Source organism: Xenopus laevis, chromosome 9_10L, assembly GCF_017654675.1.
Source record: "Xenopus laevis strain J_2021 chromosome 9_10L, Xenopus_laevis_v10.1, whole genome shotgun sequence".
Taxonomy (NCBI): Eukaryota; Metazoa; Chordata; class Amphibia; order Anura; family Pipidae; genus Xenopus; species Xenopus laevis.
In genome coordinates, this window is record NC_054387.1 from 39289268 (window position 1) to 39309645 (window position 20378).

Genomic DNA, 20378 nt, shown 5'->3' on the forward strand with positions numbered 1-20378 from the left:
TCTCCAATTTTCTAGTTGCTACGGTCCAAATTACCCTAACAACCATGCATTTATTTGAATAAGAGACTGGAATATAAAAAGGAGAGGCATGGAATAGAAAGAGGAGTAATAAAAATAAGCAATAACAATACATGTGTAGCCTTACACAGCATTTGCTTTTAGAGGGGGTCAGTGCCTCCTATCTGAAAGCTGGAAAAAGTAAAAAAAAAACCCTGCAAATAATTGAAAAACTATATAAAAAAATTAATAGTGAAGAACAATGGAGACGTTGCTTAGGATTGGCCATTCTATGACATAATAAAAGATAATTTAAGGGTGAATCACCCCTTTAGGGCAGGGGCAGATTCGGGGATATTTAGTCGGCTGGCGACTAATCGCCTCTTCTTCGGGGCAAGAATCTCCCTGAACTGCCTTCCGCCTGCTAAAATGAAAAATCGCCTTCGGCAATGCACTCGCGAGGATACTTCGGGCCACTTCAGAAATCGAAGTGCCGCAAGTGCATTGCCGCAGGTGATTTTTCATTTTAGCAGGGGAAAGGCAGTTCTGGGAGATTAAACCCATTATGCTTAAGAACAGGGATTATTATTATGGTACTTTTTTGTTTGGCTCTTTAAGGACTGGATCTGTCCCTGCTCTTCCGCATGCTAATTACAAATTAGTGACAAAATATAATTATTCATTTAAATGCATTCCGCCTCTGAATGGTAACTAAAAGAGACAGTTCTGGAAGTGCAACATGAATATCCCTAAGCTAAAGTCACACCAGGGGTTTACTCTGCTGGCGGAAAAATGTCTGCAGAGCAAATGCTGGGGTCAAATTGCTCCAGTGAACTTTTTGGGTCCTGTGTGCACACTGACAATCGAAGAAAGTCATTTATCTTTTCCTTGCCCCTGTATAATAATTGCAGGATATTCTCGAGTGCTTAATATGAAGGTAGGAGAATTGCTCTTTAATACTGGCCACATTGTACAGCTCCGCCTTAACCTATAACTGATTGCTGAACATTCCTCCCAAAGGCCTTTGCTTTTGATGATACACTGATATCTGGATGGTATTTAAAGCTATAAAAGTTCAAGTTATCTGCCATTCTTGAGCTTAAAGCTGGCCATAGATGCAAAGATCCGATCGTGCGACTCATCGTACGATCGGACTTTCCCATCTCCCGACCCGCCACTAACCATTCAGATCAAAGTCTTACCAGTCAGATTAGTTAAAGAACAGATCAGCAATGTTCTGCCCCTGACAGCAATCGTACGATATCTATGTCCAACCAAAGCTAGTGACAGTCTCCCACTGAAAACCGTACGATCGGCAATACACGCAGAGATATTATCGGCAGCCGACAGAAATTTTCTAACCTGTCTGATCAACCAAACAACTGATCTCCGCCGGGCGAAAAATGTCGGGACTCTCCACACACGGTTCGAAAATCGTACGAATCCTCGATTCGTACGATCAGATCTTTGCATCAGGGCACACAATCAGATTCGGGGGGAGATTAGTCTGCCCGCGGGCTAGAATGTAAATCGCCAGCGGGATGACACTCGGAGTGCTTCGTTTTCCTTGTGAGGCAACTTCGGGCAACTATGGAAACGAATCGCTCTGAGTGCCATTCCGCCTGTGATTTACCTTCTAGCCCGCGGGAGGCAGATTGGGGAGATTAGTCGCCCCGAAGAAGAAGATATTTGTCGCCGGGCGACTAATCTCCTCTAATCTAAGCGCGTGCCCTTAGGCTTTTTCTGCAAAGTGGAAATGATGTTGAATGAAGGCACTTTCATATAGGTTGTTGGCTTGTTGCCTTGAGCTTTGTAATTATCACAAATAAAATAGATTCCCTTTAACACAATGCTGTAATCTCAACGAGTTCTGTTCCAGGTAAAAGGATCTCATCAGTAATCCAGGGGGTTAGAGGATTTTTCTGTAGATAGGCTTATGCCGGTGAAGTGAGCAGCTTTCAGGCTGAGGTGAATGTGCAGGTAGGGACCATTATTTCAGTAAACTGCCTTGGCCATACATTCCAGTGATGACAAGTAAGAAGTGTTTAAGCAGACAAAGCCAAGTAAGTTTAACAGAGCCGGGCAATTCCGCCCCCCCATAGTCTTCTGTAACCGTGGACGCGCTTTAGTGGGTGGCTACTTTCTGGGAGTGGGAGTCAGTTTCAGGCACCTCTCTGCCATGTGCTATAAGCCTTACTCTCATTATTATAACAGCACTAGTTTATGACAGCGCTGCATTATTTCAAATATATCTGTATATGAGAGTGTCTACAAGGGTACCTTGAAGGGTAGTTGCCATGTATGCCTGTCCCTTTCCAGATGTGAGGTCTCTTGTTCTGTCTACTGCAGTGATCCCCAACCAGTGGCTTGTGAGTAACATGTTGCTCTCCAACCCCTTGGATGTTGCTCACAGTGGCCTCAAAGCAGGCGCTTATTTTTGAATTCCAGGCTTGAAGGCAAGTTTTGGTTGTATAAAAAGCATGTGTACTGCCAAACAGTCTCCTGTTGTCTGCCAGTCCACATAGGGGGCTACCAAATGGCCAATTACAGCCCTTATTTGGCACCCCAGGAACTCTTCACATGCTTGTGTTGCTCCCCAAATCTTTTTATTTTTGAATGTGGCTCACATTGGGGACCAAGATAACAAACCCTTAATGTTAACCAGTTGGCTATGTCTGTCTGAAATATTTTAAATTTTTCTGACTTATGTGGGGCTATATATATATATATATATATAGATATAGATATATATAGATATGTGTGTGGCTACAACTCTCATGTGGTCAGAAAGCAGCATCCACGCTTGTTTCTGTTTATATCTGGGAATGCGATTTTTGTCTCCCGGCTCCACCACAGGCATTAAGAGTTCAGAGATACACTTGTTTCCCTGCAATTTATTAAGAATGCTGGGATTTAAACATTTGTCAAAGACCATATGCCAGACTTTCTGCGTCTGAGAAATCCCAGTGGGACCAGAAGACAGATTTCCTGAGTTGCAGCACATGCCGAAACTCGATGGATTGAGCTGAGAATTCATCATTTGCCATTTCAAGTAAAGTAAGGATACTGATTTAAGAACCTAGCAGGGCCACAAACAGCCCCACCATCAATAACCCATCAATTCATTTATTATACCCATGCAGAGAGGAATCTAGAATAAATGTCCCATGACTAGTTGGACTTGAGTCACAAGACATGCACCATGGTTGTGAGGTTAATCAGATCTCACCTTTCACACTGAGTTCTGCATAGTTGGAGACTCCTGATCCCCCTGAAGAGCGAAGGACACACCGGTATTTGCTGATGCTGCGCTGAGATGTCTCCCCAACACTGACGGTGGCTGAGAAGCGTCTGTGGTTCACGACACGTGTCACCATGAGGGCCGTGTCACGTCCATTCCATTGCTGTGCAGGAAAGGTTCATTGTTAGTCACTGAAGCAGCCAAGATGAGATCAGTTCAGAAGAGCAAGCTCTTCTTCCCACCTCTCCTATATAATCATGGATGGATTTTAATGAAGACTTGGGTTGACTAAGCCTCCCCAAACCAGCATGGTAAATGTCCTTTCTGGGGATGTGACAAATGCCACTGTGTATTGGGTGCTATTATACATAAAACAGCCTAGCGATTAATATACCATGAGTCCACAGGGTATTATACTTTGAAAAAATTGTATTTAATATGACGTTATAATATAAACTGGCACTGCAATAATTCATCCATGGGGTCATGGGCAATATACATCAAGCTGGCCTTTAATTAGTTAAAAAGTTGGGATTGTATTTATGCCACCACATCAAGATAGGATTTATCTCGTTTATTTAATCATCTACCAATCTGAGGCAATATATACGGAATATAAGGGCTAGAACACAAACAACATTACTATAACCCTCACAAACTCGAAAAATATTCTCTGCCTATGAACTCTATTGTGAAATACCAACAGATTCTTGAATTCCCTTATAGTTTTGCTGCAGCAAATCAATATCTAAGTAGTAGGGTTTGCTACCTCAGATGTTGCAGAACTAGAACAAGAATTCCTTTTGAATGTAGGAACACTCTGGATCTCCAGATAATGTGTATCTACAAGCTTTTCCTTACAGTATTCCTACATTCATTGGGCTATAGTAGGAATTCTTATTCTGGTAAAGGGATGAGATCCGTTATCCAGAAAGCTCCAAAATATGGGAAGTCCATCTCCCATGGACTCAATTTTAAACAAATAATCCACACCTTAAAAATGATTTCCGTTTTCTCTAATAGAACCGTACCTTGTACTTGATCCAAACGGATATAACTAACCCTTATCAGAGGCAAAACAATCCTAGTGGGTTTATTTAATGTTAAAAATTATATTTTAGTTGACAATGTATAGTGATCCAAATAACAAAGACGGGTTCTGGATAATGGGTCCTATACCTGTAGTGGCAGTGTAGGCTGTCTAGGGGCAAACCATAATGCTAACTGATACACAAAATGTGATTGTGTTACAGGTATGGGAGCTGTTATCCAAAATTCATTGGGACCTGGGGTTTTCCAGATAACAGAACTTTCCGTAATTTGGATCTTCATATCTTAAGTCTGCTAAAAAATTATTTAAACATTAATTAAACCCAATAGACGTGTATTGTCTTCAGTAAGGATGAATTCTATCTTAGTTGGGATCAACTACAAGGTACTGTTGTATTATTACAGAGAAAAAGGAAATCATTTAAACAATTTGAATTATTTGGGTAAAATAGAGTCTATGGAAGATGGCCTTCTCATAATTTGTAACTTTCTGGATAACGGGTTTCCGGATAACGGTTCCTATATCTGTACAACTGCATTTGCACAAGTAATTGTGGTTAGTGCCATTCTAGTCCCAATAACAGGCATGGCATCTGTTATCTGGAAATCCGATACCTGGAAAGCTCCGAATTATGGAAAGGCTGTCTCCCATAGACTTCATTATAATCAAATAATCCAAATTCTTTAAGAATATTTCCTTTCTCCCTATAATAATAAAACAGTAGCTTGCACTTGATCCAAACTAAGATATAATTAATCCTTATTGGAAGCAAAACCAGCCTATTGGGTTTATTTAATGTTTACATGATTTTCTAGTAGACTTAAGGTATGAAGATCCCAATTATGGACAGATCCTTTATCTGGAAGACCCCAGGTCCCGAGCATTCTGGATTACAGGTCCCATCCCTGTATTGTACCCGATGATTATGTTTCCCCTAGTTTAAAGCTCTCTTTGGCTAATTTACAGCCACTAGGTGAAGATTTAACACGTGGAGCGATGTGAGATATTGACCCGCAGGCTGCTAACACAAACTTAATGTGCATGTTAATACATGGCTCCTGGCGTTTACGGCTCTTCTCATTTCTAGCTGACATTCGGCTTATAACTTTGGGAAAACAATCTTGTTATTTCCTGATCTTGCTCCGTTAAATCAGTGAAACAAATCTATTTAAAAGAAGATGTTTCTGTTTAAGATAAATGCATGTGTGGAGGTCAAACAAAATGAAAGTAATAAATCTCCCCGTGAGTCAGCCGCGCAAAGGCTATGTGGGCTGATGCTAGTGATTGTGATGCACGGCCTATAACAAATTATGTGAGGCACATTTAAGAGGCCGGCTGTGGCGGCCCACAGACTAGGACACTTCTTCTAGGTGCTGTTGGAATTGCACTTTCCCTGAGAATGAGTGATGGTTTCCCTGCATCGGTGTCTCCCCACATGAGTAAAGGTGGCCATACACTTTTAGATCCGCTCGTTTGGCGAGGTCGCCAAACGAGCGGATCTTAACCCGATATGCCCACTAATGGCAGGGCGATATCGGGTTAACCGAACGTTCGGCCCTAGTGCTGAACGATTGGATTACTAGGCTGTGATGCGGTCCTGGGTCAAACAAAAAATCAAACTTGCCTGATTGATATCTGCCCGATTTTTGGCCTAATATCTATCGGGGGACCCTGTCGGGGATTAACTGCCGAATCGGTATCTTTAATCTGCCCGTTTACAGGAATATTTTTTTTCCCCAGAGATCATTTGCTTAAGCGGCCAAGAGGGCCCAAGCAATTAGATTGTAAGATAATAGCCTGAGTGTTGTGACTGCAGACATGAGCATGGAGCTGTAAGTGCTCTGATCCATTGGTGTAATATTCTGTGTGTAATGCTATTGGTGTGTGGGCGCCACTAGTCTGACTGCAAAGCAATGGGGAGAGCCGCAATGGTATTTCATGCCCAAACACTCATTGATATTTATATCAGTGTTGCAAGTTAAGTCAGGCCTGTTTGTATGCTAGTCACTAATAGGGTTATCTAATAAAAGGCATTAAAGTAGAACTAAAGCTTAACTAAAAAGTAGCTAGAGATATTGTACATTGTTTTGTGCTTCTGTACCAGCCCAAAGCAACCACAGCCCTTTAGCAGTAAAGATCTGTGTCTCCAAAGATGCCCCAGTAGCTCCCCATCTTCTTTTCTGCTGATTCACTGCACATGCTCTGTGCTGCTGTCACTTACTGAGCTTAGGGTCCCACTCACAATATACAGTACACATAGAATATACATGTCGCAATATTAGGCTGATTAGTAATTAATACAGATAATTACTACATGGCAGCACAGAAACCAGTGCAAATAACAGCTTCTCAACAGCTGCTCAGAGCCCACATGTGAGTGTCGCAGACACATTCCAAGATGGTGACCCCCTGTAACAAGTCCTGGATCGTTGCTGCTATTGAGAAGCTGAAACTTTAGGCTGCTGCTGTAAATAAAATATGGCATTTTTAGCACCATTCATTTTTAGGCTTTAGTTCTCATTTAAGTTTGCCCAGGTGCAGTTGCCAATAGCAACCAATCAGCAGGTAGCATTTACCGGACCCCTGTTTTAAAGCAAACATTGTATTGGTCGCTATGAGTTACTGCTTCTGGGCAAAATTAGTCTTTTATTATATATCACTAAATGGCCGAGACAACTCTTACCAAGCCTACACGGAACCTTACCTGCAGCCAAAGTTTGTCATGTTGAGACCATTTCCCTCCAGCGATGCATTGGAAAGTAGCGTTCTGTCCGACATTGACTTCCACGTTCTGCAGGCGCAGGAAATGGGGGGCGTTTCCTTGGGGTACCAAAGAAATGTCAATTTCAGTGCATCGGTCGAATGAAATAAAAAGGTTAAGTCCTAAAATCCACCATGGAGTCAGAGCCAGAGAACAGAAAGTGATTAACGCTAGTGATGGGCGAATAAATTCGGCTGGCACGAATTCAATGCAAATTTCCGCGTTTCGCAGCCGACTAAAAAATTTGTAAATCTCCAGCGTCCAAAAATTTTGAACACGCGCCTGAAAAGTCGCTTGCGTCAAAATCACTGCACGTCAACACTATTCAGACGCCCATTGACTTTAACGCCAGCATCAAAATTGACGACTTTTCAGACATCGATTTTCTCTATTTTTTTGCGACAGAAATTCACCCATCACGAATTACGCAGCTTTAAACCGCAAATGCATCTACAAAGAACTTCAAAACCACTGAAACGTGTTGTAGAAAGTTGCTTAGAATTACATTTTCTTTCATTAAAGGGGTTGTTCACCTTAAAGCTAACATTAAGGTATAGAATGGCCAATTCCAAGCAATTTTTTTATTATTATTTGCCATCTTTTTACAGCCAAAAAACTACTGTTCTGCAAGGCTACAATATTATTATGGTCACTTTTTATGACTTATTTTTCTTTTCAGCCCTCTACTATTCATATACCAGTTCTCATTCATACTACCCCCTGGTTGCTAAAGTATTTTGAACCCTAGCAACCAAATAACTGCTAAAATTCCAAACTGGACAGTTGCTGAACGAAAAGTGAAATAATTAAAGACACATATACAAAAATGAAGACCAACTGCAAATTATCTTGGAATGTTACGGTCTGCATCATGCTAAAGGTGAAAACCCTTTAAAGGAACAGTAACACCAAAAATGAAAACTGTTGTAAAGTCATTAAAATATTATGTACTGTTGCCCTGCATTGGTAAGAGTTAAGTGTTTGCTTTAGAAAGCCTACAATAGTTGATATAAACAAGCTGCTGATAACAGATAACAGATATGCACTGTAATAGAATATAATGGTCTTCTACAGTGTGTGTGTGTCATCTGCTATGTAGCCATTTCAGGTTACATAGCAGATAAAACACTGTAGAAGACCATTATATTCTATTACAGCTTATCTGTTATCTGCAGTGTAACCTGAGACTTTTCTCCTTTTCAGCTTAAATGGCTGCCCCCATGGCTACACAGCAGCTTGTTTATATAAACTATTGTAGTCTTTCTGAAGCAAACACACCAGGTGTAACATTGTAGGGCAACGGTACATTATGTTTTAATTATTTTGATGCACTTTAATTTTTTGGTGTTACTGTTCCTTTAAGTAAAAAAAAATTCATGGGGTGCAGGATCCCAACTTTATAGCTTTGATGACCCTGTAATGATATCAGTGACCTTTTGCCTCATTCAGAATCAGCCTCACCCTAACACTGGCACCAACAAAAATGAACCTCTCTCCCATTCACTTGGATTCTGCATTTATATATAATAGAGCGATCAGTGAGCAGACTTCTCCATCACAAGTCTCCTATCATCTACTAGCCGATTCTATATAGACACACTAACACTTATTCCTAATACAGTTATAAATGTGATTGCCTCTTTCTCCATATAAGTAGTTATGTCTGTGCTTGTGTGTCTGGAGCAAAAAGGAAGAAAAATACAGAGCCATTGTAAGATGAGCCATTATTATCTTGGTGGGACATGGATGGAATGCAGCGATGCTGTAAAATGAATTGGAGACAACACAAACAATATAAATGATGAAACATACAGGAATGGAAACATTGTGGGAAATTCACTAAGATTCGTAGTTGCGCCAGCGTCCGCTTCGCCAGGCGTATTTTCGCCAGCACTACGCAAATTCACTAGCGTTAATTCGCCAAGCAAAGCAAAGTTACGCTAGCGATGCTTAATTTGCATACGGTGCCAAATTGAAGTTACAATGGAGGTATATGTAGCATCACTTCACAAGCCTGGGAAACCTTCAAAACAGCAAATAAAATTTTTATTTTGCCCTACACATGTGCCCACTGTATAGTTAAGGTGCCATGAGTTAGGAAATGTAGTGGGAAAGGAGGGGAGCCCAAAAAAATTTTCAATCTTTTTCAGCCTATCACCCATAAAAAAAAGAAAAAACGCCAGCGTTTTTTGGGACTTAGAAACATTTTTAACTTTTTTTGAAACAATCCCTATCTACTCTATTGCACTTCGCCTGGTCTGAGGTGGCGAAGGAAGTCTAGCATAAAAGGTAGCGTTCAGAATAATTCGCGCGTCATTGAATTTGCGTAGTTACGTCCGTTGCGCAAATTCGCCAGGCGTAAGGGTGCGAAGTAACACTAGCGAATTTACGCCAGTGTCCGTTAGTGAATCGACGAATTAACGAAAATGCGCTACGATGGCGAATTAACGCTAGCGTTAGGCGCTTCGTCGCTTAGTGAATTTGCCCCATGAGGTATAAAACCCCCACTCCCACCAGGATTAGGTCAGACGTGTATATTATATATTCTATTATATATTTCTCCACTTTCATGTTATCAGCCATCTTTTATCCACAGTGATTTTTTTATATATATCACTCAAGAATAGTTCTCTGATCAGCTCTAGACTCCTCCCAGAATGAACCCTTATCGGCAAACAACAAACATGTTTTCCAAACAGTCTCTGGAATCCCAATCCCCCAAGGCCCTACTAACCATCACTATTGCATTATTAAGACACTGAATCTTGCTCCACTTAAGGTGACTGCAGCCTGCACGTAATGAGATACCCCGCCTTGGAGAAACCGTTTATGAGATTTTGCTTCTTATGCAGTTAACCCCTTTAGAACAGTCGGAACCACTCAGGAGAGAACGGCTTCACCATTATAACTAGCGCATAAATAGTGAATACAGAAATGTTCATTTTGAACCGACTTTAAGCAAAACATCTACATAGATATTAAAACAGTTATACAAAACTCACATGTCTAAGTATAAAAAAAAAAAATCTGCTAAGGTTTCTAATATTTCAGATTTCTGGAAATATATGCTGACCTTTCCAGTATCTGACAGCCTGTTTATCTCACTGTAGAGCTGACGGCTGCTTGACTGGTTGAAAACTTCTTGAAAGTGCAATTGCAACTCCGTACTTTGGCAAGTAATGGAGGTAGTGCACATTAGTGCTATATACGGCTGCCCGACCCTTTTTAAACATGAGCAGCAAATAAATTAGCTCGGAAGTCGAGTGTCAATATTAAAAAAAAAAAAAAAGCGACAGGTAAGCAAAAAGTCGAATGCGGCAGAGAAAATTAAATTACAGAAAATATATAATAAATTTGAGGCGGGGGAATGTAATAGCTGCATGTCTTCTCTTTGTAAGATTTGTACTTTAATATAATAGCAAGTGGTGCTTAAACATTTCTGACCTTTAGAAGGAAGGGAAATGATGGGGGGAGCAAGGAGGAGGTGGTAGGAGACAGAGAAAATTTTAGTGTAATAGAAAAAGATTGGTGAAGAAGGGTAAACTCCAACTGGGGTTTTGTGTTCAGCAGAGAGAACAAAATGAATGTGGAGAGGTATAAAGGGGATGAGAACTGAGTGAAGGACAAAATTGCAGATATTGGAGACTTCATAGAGCAGAGGTAGGGGGAGAAAATACAGTAAAAGTGGTGAATGATCAGCCATGGAATGGAAATGCTTGACCAACAGAAGCAGGAGAAATGGATGGAGAGAAGAGAGAGAAAAACATTGAAAATGGAAAGAGAATGGTAAAGGAACATAAAAGATACAAAAACCAGCTGTATATAATATTGAGTAAACTTACGGCAGGGGTGAGCCAGAACACGGACCTCATCCACAGCAATGTATCCAGAGTGATCCTTAACAGAGACAGCTTCAAATATGATCTATGGGAAACCCACAGAAGGAGACTCTGTATTTGCAAGTATCAATAAGAATTATAGAAAACATAAACTAGCCATTGGTAGGCTTTATGTCTTACCTGGTAGAAATTAGGCCAGAAGGTACTGATGGCCAACTCAGCATGGACCCAGCCTTCAGTCACTACACCAGACACGTTCCACACCGGATTCCCCTGGGGCCCCCCATTCACCTTTACGTAGACATTGAGTGTGCCGGGGCTGGTGCGGCCAGACATGTAATAATGGAAGTCGATGCAGTGAGTGTCGTTCTCTTTGAGCACCGGGAGAAGGAGATGAGCTTTCTGTCCAGAAGCAAATCCAGAGCTGTTCACCACCATGAAAGAACCTGGGGGGGGCACACATTGAGAGGTTCAGGGTATGATGAAATGCAGATTTTAGAGAAGATAAGGATATTTTTAGAAACAATGAAAAAGCAGGTTTACAGAGCTTTACCTGTTGGTATAGAAGGATCCAGCGGGGGTCTCTCCCACGTGTTTACCTGCTCCCATGTGAAGCCATTGGTGCCCAGTGCCACACTGTATCCACAGCTATTATAATGCTCTTCAAATGTGCAACCACCTGCAGAGGGCGGGCAAGAGATATGGGAATAAGAACAGATGGGTAGACTTTTCTATTTGACAACACCATGATTACAGGGACATGAATGATTGCAGGCTGCTAACACAATTGTAATCAGAACTCTGCATTCAGAAGTCAAATAGCCAAAGCAGAGAGGCATTATCAGTAATTACAAAAAAAAGTGCAACCTATGACCATTGAGATATACTGTATATATAATACAACTGAGGGCATACTCCAAATATGTGCATCATTGTAGAGCAAGTGTGTCATTTGCTGTGCAATACAAGTCCATGCAGAATTAAAGTACATACAGTGTAGTTTTGCTAAAACAGAGCAATGGAGACTGTTTTGGCCACTGTTAAAGCCCCAAAATGTATGATTACCTCATACACCTCATCCAAATTGAAAATAAGACACTAAGGGGCCCATTTACTTAGCTCGAGTGAAGGAATAGAATAAAAAATACTTTGAATTTCGAATGATTTTTTTGGCTACTTCGACCATCCAATGGGCTAATTTGACCTTCGACTACGACTTTGAATCGAACGAACCGAACTAAAAATCGTTCGACTATTCGACCATTCGATAGTCGAAGCACTGTCTCTTTAAAAAAAAACTTAGACCCCCTAGTTCGCCACCTAAAACCTACCGAAGTCAAGGTTAGCCTATGGGGAAGGTCCCCATAGGCTTTCTAAGTATTTTTTGGTCGAAGAAAAATCGTTCAATCGATGAATTAAAATCCTTTGAATCAAAGATTTTTCGTTTGATCTAACTATTTGCGCTAAATCCTTCGATATTCGAAGTCGAAGGATTTCAATTCGGCAGTTGAATATCGAGGGTTAATTAACCCTCGATATTCGACCATAAGTAAATTTGCCCCCATGTGATGATAAAAAAGTGAAAGGTAGCAAATACACAAAAACTGAGAGAGCAGACGTGAAAACAGCCCAAAGGGGAGCACAAGCGAGAGGGAGAACAGTGAACAAAAAGAGAAGAACATTTAAAAGGGGTGGTTCGCCTTTAAATTAACTTTCAATATGTCATGGAATGGCCAATTCTAAGCAATTTTCCATAATTTATTTTGTATAGTTTTATTATTTTCACTTCTTCTGAGCCTTTCCAAATGGGGGTCACTGATCTAAAAAAAATACTGCTCTGTAATGTATTGTTATCGATGCTATGTATTTCTCTTTTTTTTTTTATTCAGGCTCTTTCCATATTCCAGTCTCTTATTCATATCAATGCAAGGTTGCTTGGGGTAATCTGGACCCTAGCAACCAGATTGCTGAAATTGCAAACTGGAGAGCTGCTGAATGAAAAACTAAATAACTCAAACACCACAAATAATAAAAAATGAAAACCCATTGCAAATTGTCTCAGAATATCACTCTCTACATCATTCTAGGTGAACAACTCCTTTAAAAAAAATTTTGCCAAAAAAGGGTAACAAGAAGATGAAGAATGGAAGGGAGGGCTGATAGAACAGGGGAAAAAAAAATCTCAAAAGGAGAACAGAATGCAAAGAGAAATGGAAAATAGAAAACACTCCAGGGAAGCACAAAAAATTCTAGAGAACAACAAAAACCAAGGTGATATTTTATTAACATATTCTTCATTCATTCAGTGGGTAATATTTTTTTGCTAGTAAATCATAAGAAAGGACGACTGGTTGTTTCAGGGGAAATAAACCCCAAGCTGAGCTGGAAAAGGAAGAATTCTTTGAACTGTCCCAGATGCGGAGCAGAGAAGGACTGCAGATTTGTAGCAAATGCGGTGGGAGATCTTATAAGCCTTAGGCAAAATAAGGTAGGAGAACAAGGAGAGAAGCACGGGCACAGCAAGTGGGGAAGGAGGCCTGTGTGGAATCTAAACAAACACAAGACAGGACTGGCACTGCCAACAAAGGATTTCCAGTCTCACCCTGCCGGTTAGAAAGTGCTGTCAGGAATAGAGAATAAAGTATGAACTGACTGGCACCAAGACTGTGAGTACATTTCCTCTTACATATTAATCTCAGCCTGCTTTCCCTGGCAGCTGCAAAACTACCCAAAAACAATGATAGTGACTGCAAACAAGAAGCAGGTTGCAGGTTAAGCCTTCCATGAAAGTTCATGGTTTAACTGCTGCTCCGTTTTTAAATACCTAGAACTTTTACCCTTTAAAACATGCAGCCAATGAAGGGTATTATGTTGATATCACATTCTCCAATACCTTGTGATCAATAGCGAGCACCAAACATCAACACCTCCTAACAAGTCATCCTGTTTGGTGCACATACGTTTCATGGCAAATGCTATATACAGTGTATCGATACAAATACAATACAGAACAGAAGTATTACATTACTGTGTAACAAAGCGGTTCTTTGAAGCAAAAAAAATGAAATCCCCATTTCTAATTAATAGAACTATTTGCCTTTTTATGTTGGAGAAACGGCTTTGCAACAAAAAATAATAAAAAGATAGAATCTAAGCAAACACATGCATAATATGCCATCAGGACTTACTCAAGCACAGATCTGATATTAATTCTATCTCGCTTTCGCTAATTATAACAAATGTTAGGATTTCAGAGACGCCAAAACCAGTTTGATTATTTTATTATTGTCAACAACAGAAGAAAGGGACCCAGGAGTCCTAATTTGAGATGAATGTAAGCAAGGCATGAAGAAAGGCAGTAGGAAGAGAAGAAGAGGCTATAATAATCATAATGATCATAATAATAATGAAGGTCAAAGCATCATGCTCCTTTGATTTCTCTGTTACTGAGATAGTCTGACAGACTATCCATCATGCTTAAATACTTTCATAATTGATTTTTTATGTATCAGCTATACTGTGAACAACACTGGGCATGGAGGAAGACGTGTTTGGTAGAGATACACTGCCTTGGAGTGGCAGCTGTAGGTAGAAAGTGGTGTCATAGCAAGATGGTAACATTGGGGCAAAATGGTGACCGTATTATCAGCCTTGAAGGGTTGTGTATTTATTGTGCCGGTATTATCGAAACTGTGTTGAGGGCAGAATAATAAGGGTAATAAAAATAATAAGGGTAAAATCATACATCAACTCTAGGGCCTTATTTGCACTGCTGTCTTGAGGTGTTCCAAAAGATAAGTCTTTACTAGCCCACGGGCCAGAGAGCTGTGTCCCTGAAGACGAGGCATATCCTAGGAGCCTCATAATGACTTGTTAAAGGGATACTGTCATTTTTTTTCAAAATGAATCAGTTAATAGTGCTGCTCCAGCAGAATTCTGCGCTGAAATCCATTTCTCAAAAGAACAAACAGATTTTTTTATATTCAATTTTGAAATCTGACATGGGGCTAGACATATTGTCAATTTCCCAGCTGCCCCAAGTCATGTGACTTGTGCTCTGATAAACTTCAATCACTCTTTACTGCTGTACTGCAAGTTGGAGTGATATCACCCCCCCCTCGCTTTTCCCCCCCCAGCAGCCAAACAAAAGAACAATGGGAAGGTAACCAGATAACAGCTCCCTAACACAAGATAACAGCTGCCTGGTAGATCTAAGAACAACACTCAATAGTAAAAACCCATGTCCCACTGAGACTCCTTCAGTTACATTGAGACGGAAAAACAGCAGGCTTCAAGAAAGCATTTGACCAGGCACAAGTGACATGACCACGGGCAGCTGGGAAATTGACAAAATGTCTAGCCCCATGTCAGATTTCAAAATTGAATATAAAAAAATCTGTTTGCTCTTTTGAGAAATGGATTTCAGTACAGAATTCGGCTGGAGTAGCACTATTAACTGATGCGTTTTGGAAAAAACATGTTTTCCCGATGACAGGATCCCTTTAATGCCATGAGAATTACTGCCAGCCAATCAACAGCCTGACATCTGCCCACCAATAATGCCCATAGCTGATATTTATATAATTATGAAACACTCTGTGGCACTTCTGTGTGTAAAGGTGAAAATGTGCTTTTATTGGTCATGGATTAGTCTGATCTGTGACCAAAATAAAAGCACTTTTTCACCTTTACAAATGGAATTTCCACAGCGTGTTTTTTATTATATGATTCATTACCCCTGACAAGGGTTCAAGCTGCTAGAGCCCCTCCAACAAGGATAATTTTAAGCTGGTTGATGCTCTTCTTATCTTATGCAGAAATGGTTTATTGATTTAGAAGTAATTGCACAGCCTACAAATATCACCTCCTTTAATTCTGTACAACACATACAAATTGATGTTTTACAAACATTTTTCATCTCTTTCTGCACTTTCCCCAGTTTACAACCACAATTTGCATATGAGCCCTGAAAATGAGTTTAGAAATGAAGATCTTTTCAAGCATGTCACAAAAAATCCTATGATCCATAATAAGTGAACTGCTCCTCATGGCTAGAGTTTCAGTGTACAGCTCTTTACATGAGTTTTCACTGCAGCAGAATCTTAAGTGCACCTACACTTGCCGAGACTGCACATTTATTACATCAGTGCTGGGATCATTTCAAAGACATTTTCAGGTTTACTTATTGTTTTATTTTACATTTGTTCCATATGGCAGATTTCTCCCATTTTACTGTAGATTGTTTGTTTGGCGGTAAATCATCATACAGCAAAAGGCCATGAAAAGCCAAAATGCAAAAGCTGATAGTGTGGCATTTAATGAGCTATAAGCCAGTGAGCATAGGTATAATGTTATTTATTTCTCACTTTTAAATGTTCTATTTTGTATAATATTTTGCGTCAAGCACAGCTTGTGTGTGTGTGGGGGGGGGGGGGTCAAGCCAGCCCCCCTGAAAAGGGTGGGAATGGATGGTTCCTATTGTACTAGTGGGGATAATATTCTCTGGGAAGGGACTGGGGCTGTGGGATAACAGGTATAGTAGGGAGAGATGGTGATTATAGTAACAGTGGGATAATAGTCTCTGGGAAGGGAGTGTGACTGTGGGATAGCAGGTATAGTAGGGAGAGATGGTGCCTATAGTAACAGTGGGATAATAGTCTCTGGGAGGGGAGTGTGACTGTGGGATAGCAGATAAAGTAGGGAGAGATGGAGCCTATAGTAACAGTGGGATAATAGTCTCTGGGAAGGGACTGTGGGATAGCAGGTATAGTAGGGAGAGATGGTGCCTATAGTAACAGTGGGATAATAGTCTCTGGGAAGGGACTGCGACTGTGGGATAGCAGGTATAGTAGGGAGAGATGGTGCCTATAGTAACAGTGGGATAATAGTCTCTGGGAAGGGACTGTGGCTGTGGGATAGCAGGTATAGTAGGGAGAGATGGTGCCTATAGTAACAGTGGGATAATAGTCTCTGGGAAGGGACTGTGGCTGTGGGATAGCAGGTATAGTAGGGAGAGATGGTGCCTATAGTAACAGTGGGATAATAGTCTCTGGGAAGGGAGTGTGACTGTGGGATAGCAGGTATAGTAGGGAGAGATGGTGCCTATAGTAACAGTGGGATAATAGTCTCTGGGAAGGGACTGTGACTGTGGGATAGCAGGTATAGTAGGGAGAGATGGTGCCTATAGTAACAGTGGGAAAAATAGTCTCTGGGAAGGGAGTGTGACTGTGGGATAGCAGATATAGTAGGGAGAGATGGTGATCCCGCTGGTGTCTAATAAAAGGGCAGCCAAGTTTGGGAGTTTTACTTTGAAAGCAGCAAGTAAGTTGCAGGTAAAACTTAGTCCCTTTGTAAAATGTATAATTAAGCAATAGAATTCTTAATGAATCAGATGAAAATTAAGCGTAGGACTGGCCAGATATTGGATGACTTTGACGTAGTTGGCCATCTTAAATATATTGCAATATATGGACAAACAATCCCTGTGTTGTTTATAGGGTAAGGCATTTTTAAGTAGCAGTATGCACAAAATGTCTCTGTCTTAAATATATTGATAATGGGTTGAGTGCAGAGGACTCTTGTAGTTGACTATATGTATTTTGTGGTCACACCCTCATTGCACCCCCGCCTAATGGTTTTAAAAAATAGTGGTGAGCACAACTTTCCCTTGTTTGTTGCAGTGGGATAATAGCCTCTGGGAACGGACTGTGGCTGTGGGATATAGTAGGGAGAGAATCTTACATCCAGGCCTCTCTGACTTCTTCCAATTAAGCACCACAGTTGCTTTTGGCAATGAGCCTGTAGATGCATAAAATTGGTTCCTTTTTGGTGCATCAGGTGAGTTGTCTGCTCAAATAATTGCAGCAGTAGTATGGTTGCCAGACTGTCTCTGCCCCTGCATGCTCTCTCTCTGACTGGCGTCGGATTGTGGATGAGGTTGCCACCCATTCTCCAGAAATTATTTGTACAAACACCTATTATTCCTCCTTTAAGGAGACATGTTGTTATGTTTGGATCTTATCTTTGTATTGTGTTGTTTCGGTAGAATGTGTATTAAAGGTGCCAATACAGCTGCAGCAGGCATTGGTTGCTAACGTGGCCACTATTGGGCCATGTATGGATCTAAAAATAATGTTCTTCCCCATATCTGACTGAGCTTAATCTGAAGTTTGTTCATTTATAAGAATATTTACTGTAAGGAAACATATGCATTGTGGACATTACACACAAAGATTTCTGTATACAGTGCTGATTTTTATCTAGACTTACAAAGACCTTTGTACTTTACACAGTGGAACTTGCATACAAATTTATTTATTGTGCAAATACACGCGCAAGAGAATCCATTTTATCCGAAATGTGCTCAGATGATACTCTGAAGGCTGCAGCATTGGTACTTGTCAGTCAATACAGTTAAAGGGCAGCCAATTGGATCTCCCTGATATGTAATTTCTCCATATGTGGCCCCAGATCCCCTTTTATTACTTCATCAAAAATTCAAATGTAAAGCTTCAACCAAGCCATCTATAATAATGTTCTTCAAACACACACAGATTTTAAAGAAGCATTTACCCGTTGAAATTGTGTTACTCCAATTTAAAGAAGCAGAATTTTGCAGCCTTAATGGACTTTTATTTTAAAATTGGCAATTTTCCTTTTGCAGTTAAATGACAGGAGTTAGAGAGACCAGGGGAAATGTCACTGACAAAGAGAGCTGCCCTCTGATTGGTTACTTGCTGTAAAAATACACCCTTTCACTTGCATCTATTAGGCAACCTTCAATTTCATGTTCTTGGAATAAGGTGCCTCATTTTATTAAGTTATAAAGGCATTTTGCGAAAATCCAGATAATTATACGGCAGACTTTTGCTTTGCACACACAATGAAAGTTTCACACGGGTAGTAAAAATGCTGTAATTTTTTTCGTGTCTCTACACTCTCTCTGCTTTGCACTGAATAGGCACCATTGTGCCAGTGGTATAAAGTGTTCGGCTGATAGAATGAGTAATAGAAGAAGAAAAGATCTTAAAATCCACTTGAAGGTATTTTTCTGAAAGGAATTAATCACAAAGAAATGGTGTCTTTTATAAATGCAAAATGGTTTGCAACATGCCTTTAGATGTTGTACACACGCCGGATGACTCCACTTGTTGTTAGAAATGAGTTACACCGGGGAGCGATTGCTTCCTGCCACCCACACTCAATATAAAAGTTTTGTATAGTTTATATTTTCTGCACAAATCACCAGCGTTCAGATATGCTTTCCATTAGTTGTACAATAACGCTCAGGTAATGTGATATTAATATGTGCTCCAGCCATGCCACTAGGATGTAGCCCAGGACATTCATTTGGCCATGTGCTTCGAAGGCATGCTCCAACCTTCCCATAGAGTCAATAAGAAGGATATGTCCAATCAGCTTGAGGCATTGATTGTAATAGTGTAGGGCAGCATCTAGTGGTGTTTCCAAATCTGATTAAATTACCTGGAATCATTCTAGTCTGCCTCTTGTTCTGTGCTTTGGCTATGGTATTATACATCATACTGGAGTTTCGTGAGAAATGCTTAGGCCGATGTCACATGACATGTTTTCTCCACTGGTGTATGTATGCTGGGGGAGAAAACGCAGATCCGCTACTGCCCTGACAAACATGGCATTGGCTTATTAGGGCACAGATGTCATCAGGGGGGCACAGCTGTACCAGGCCCAGCGTATTTTTAAGCTTGATGGGGGGCCCAGCAGTGCTATACTTCCCGGATTTGCCAGGCCCCCCTTAAGTCACGAAGAAGTGAAATCCACAGAAAGCCACTGCTGAATGGACCTGAAAGCCACCGAAAGGACCCAAAGCTGACAAATCGAGGTGTAGAAGAGAAGAATGAAGAAGACCTTAAGTTCCACTGAACACCAATGGTCCTTTTTTTTTTTGTTTAAACCCCTGACCACCTATGTCTTATATTTAGCTTTTATGGGTTACTCTGGCGAGTGGCGACCGATAGTATTAAACTTTTGGGGGGGGGGGTTCAGGCCAGCAATAGTTTTTTATAACTTGTGGAAGGGGGCCACCAATTATTATTATTTTGCGTGTGTACTGGGCTGGGACAGGGTCCCAAGAAATGTTGTTGTACAGGGCCCCGTGACTTCTGATGACGGCCCTGCACAGACGGGCCAGGTTTCAGCATGAAAATGCAGATTTCTATGTTTGTGCCCCATTTGTGCACTGACAGACCAATGGCATGCCCGTAAGTGCACACTAATTTGAGTTGGTGTGAAGCAGCTTGGTGTCTTCTCCTCCAGCCTCCCCAGCAGAGAAAGCATCTCATGTGACATGTCCTGTACTATATCATCTGCCTCTGGGATGAGTCACCCCATTGCCTCTGTGGCCCAGGTCAGTATTTGTCATATATCTAGGGCATGTAATTGTGCCCTCTACAATTTACCCAAGTATTCTCACAGCTGTAGATCAGTAAGTGAATAGGATAAATCCACCAG

At 40.8% G+C, this 20378-nt stretch overlaps 1 protein-coding gene across 9 annotated transcripts in view; it reads right to left on the bottom strand.

Moving 5' to 3' along the window:
- ptprt.L (protein tyrosine phosphatase receptor type T L homeolog) overlaps nt 1-20378 on the bottom strand; it is a 150654-nt gene that overhangs the window by 71741 nt on the left and 58535 nt on the right. For all 9 annotated transcript variants that reach the window (XM_041577187.1, XM_041577188.1, XM_041577186.1 and 6 more), the window contains exons 2-6: nt 11443-11568; nt 11070-11335; nt 10893-10974; nt 6994-7109; nt 3227-3401 (exon numbers count right to left, since the gene is read on the bottom strand). In XM_041577187.1, coding sequence (XP_041433121.1) covers nt 3227-3401; nt 6994-7109; nt 10893-10974; nt 11070-11335; nt 11443-11568 — 765 coding nt within the window. The remainder of the gene's footprint in view (nt 1-3226; nt 3402-6993; nt 7110-10892; nt 10975-11069; nt 11336-11442; nt 11569-20378) is intronic.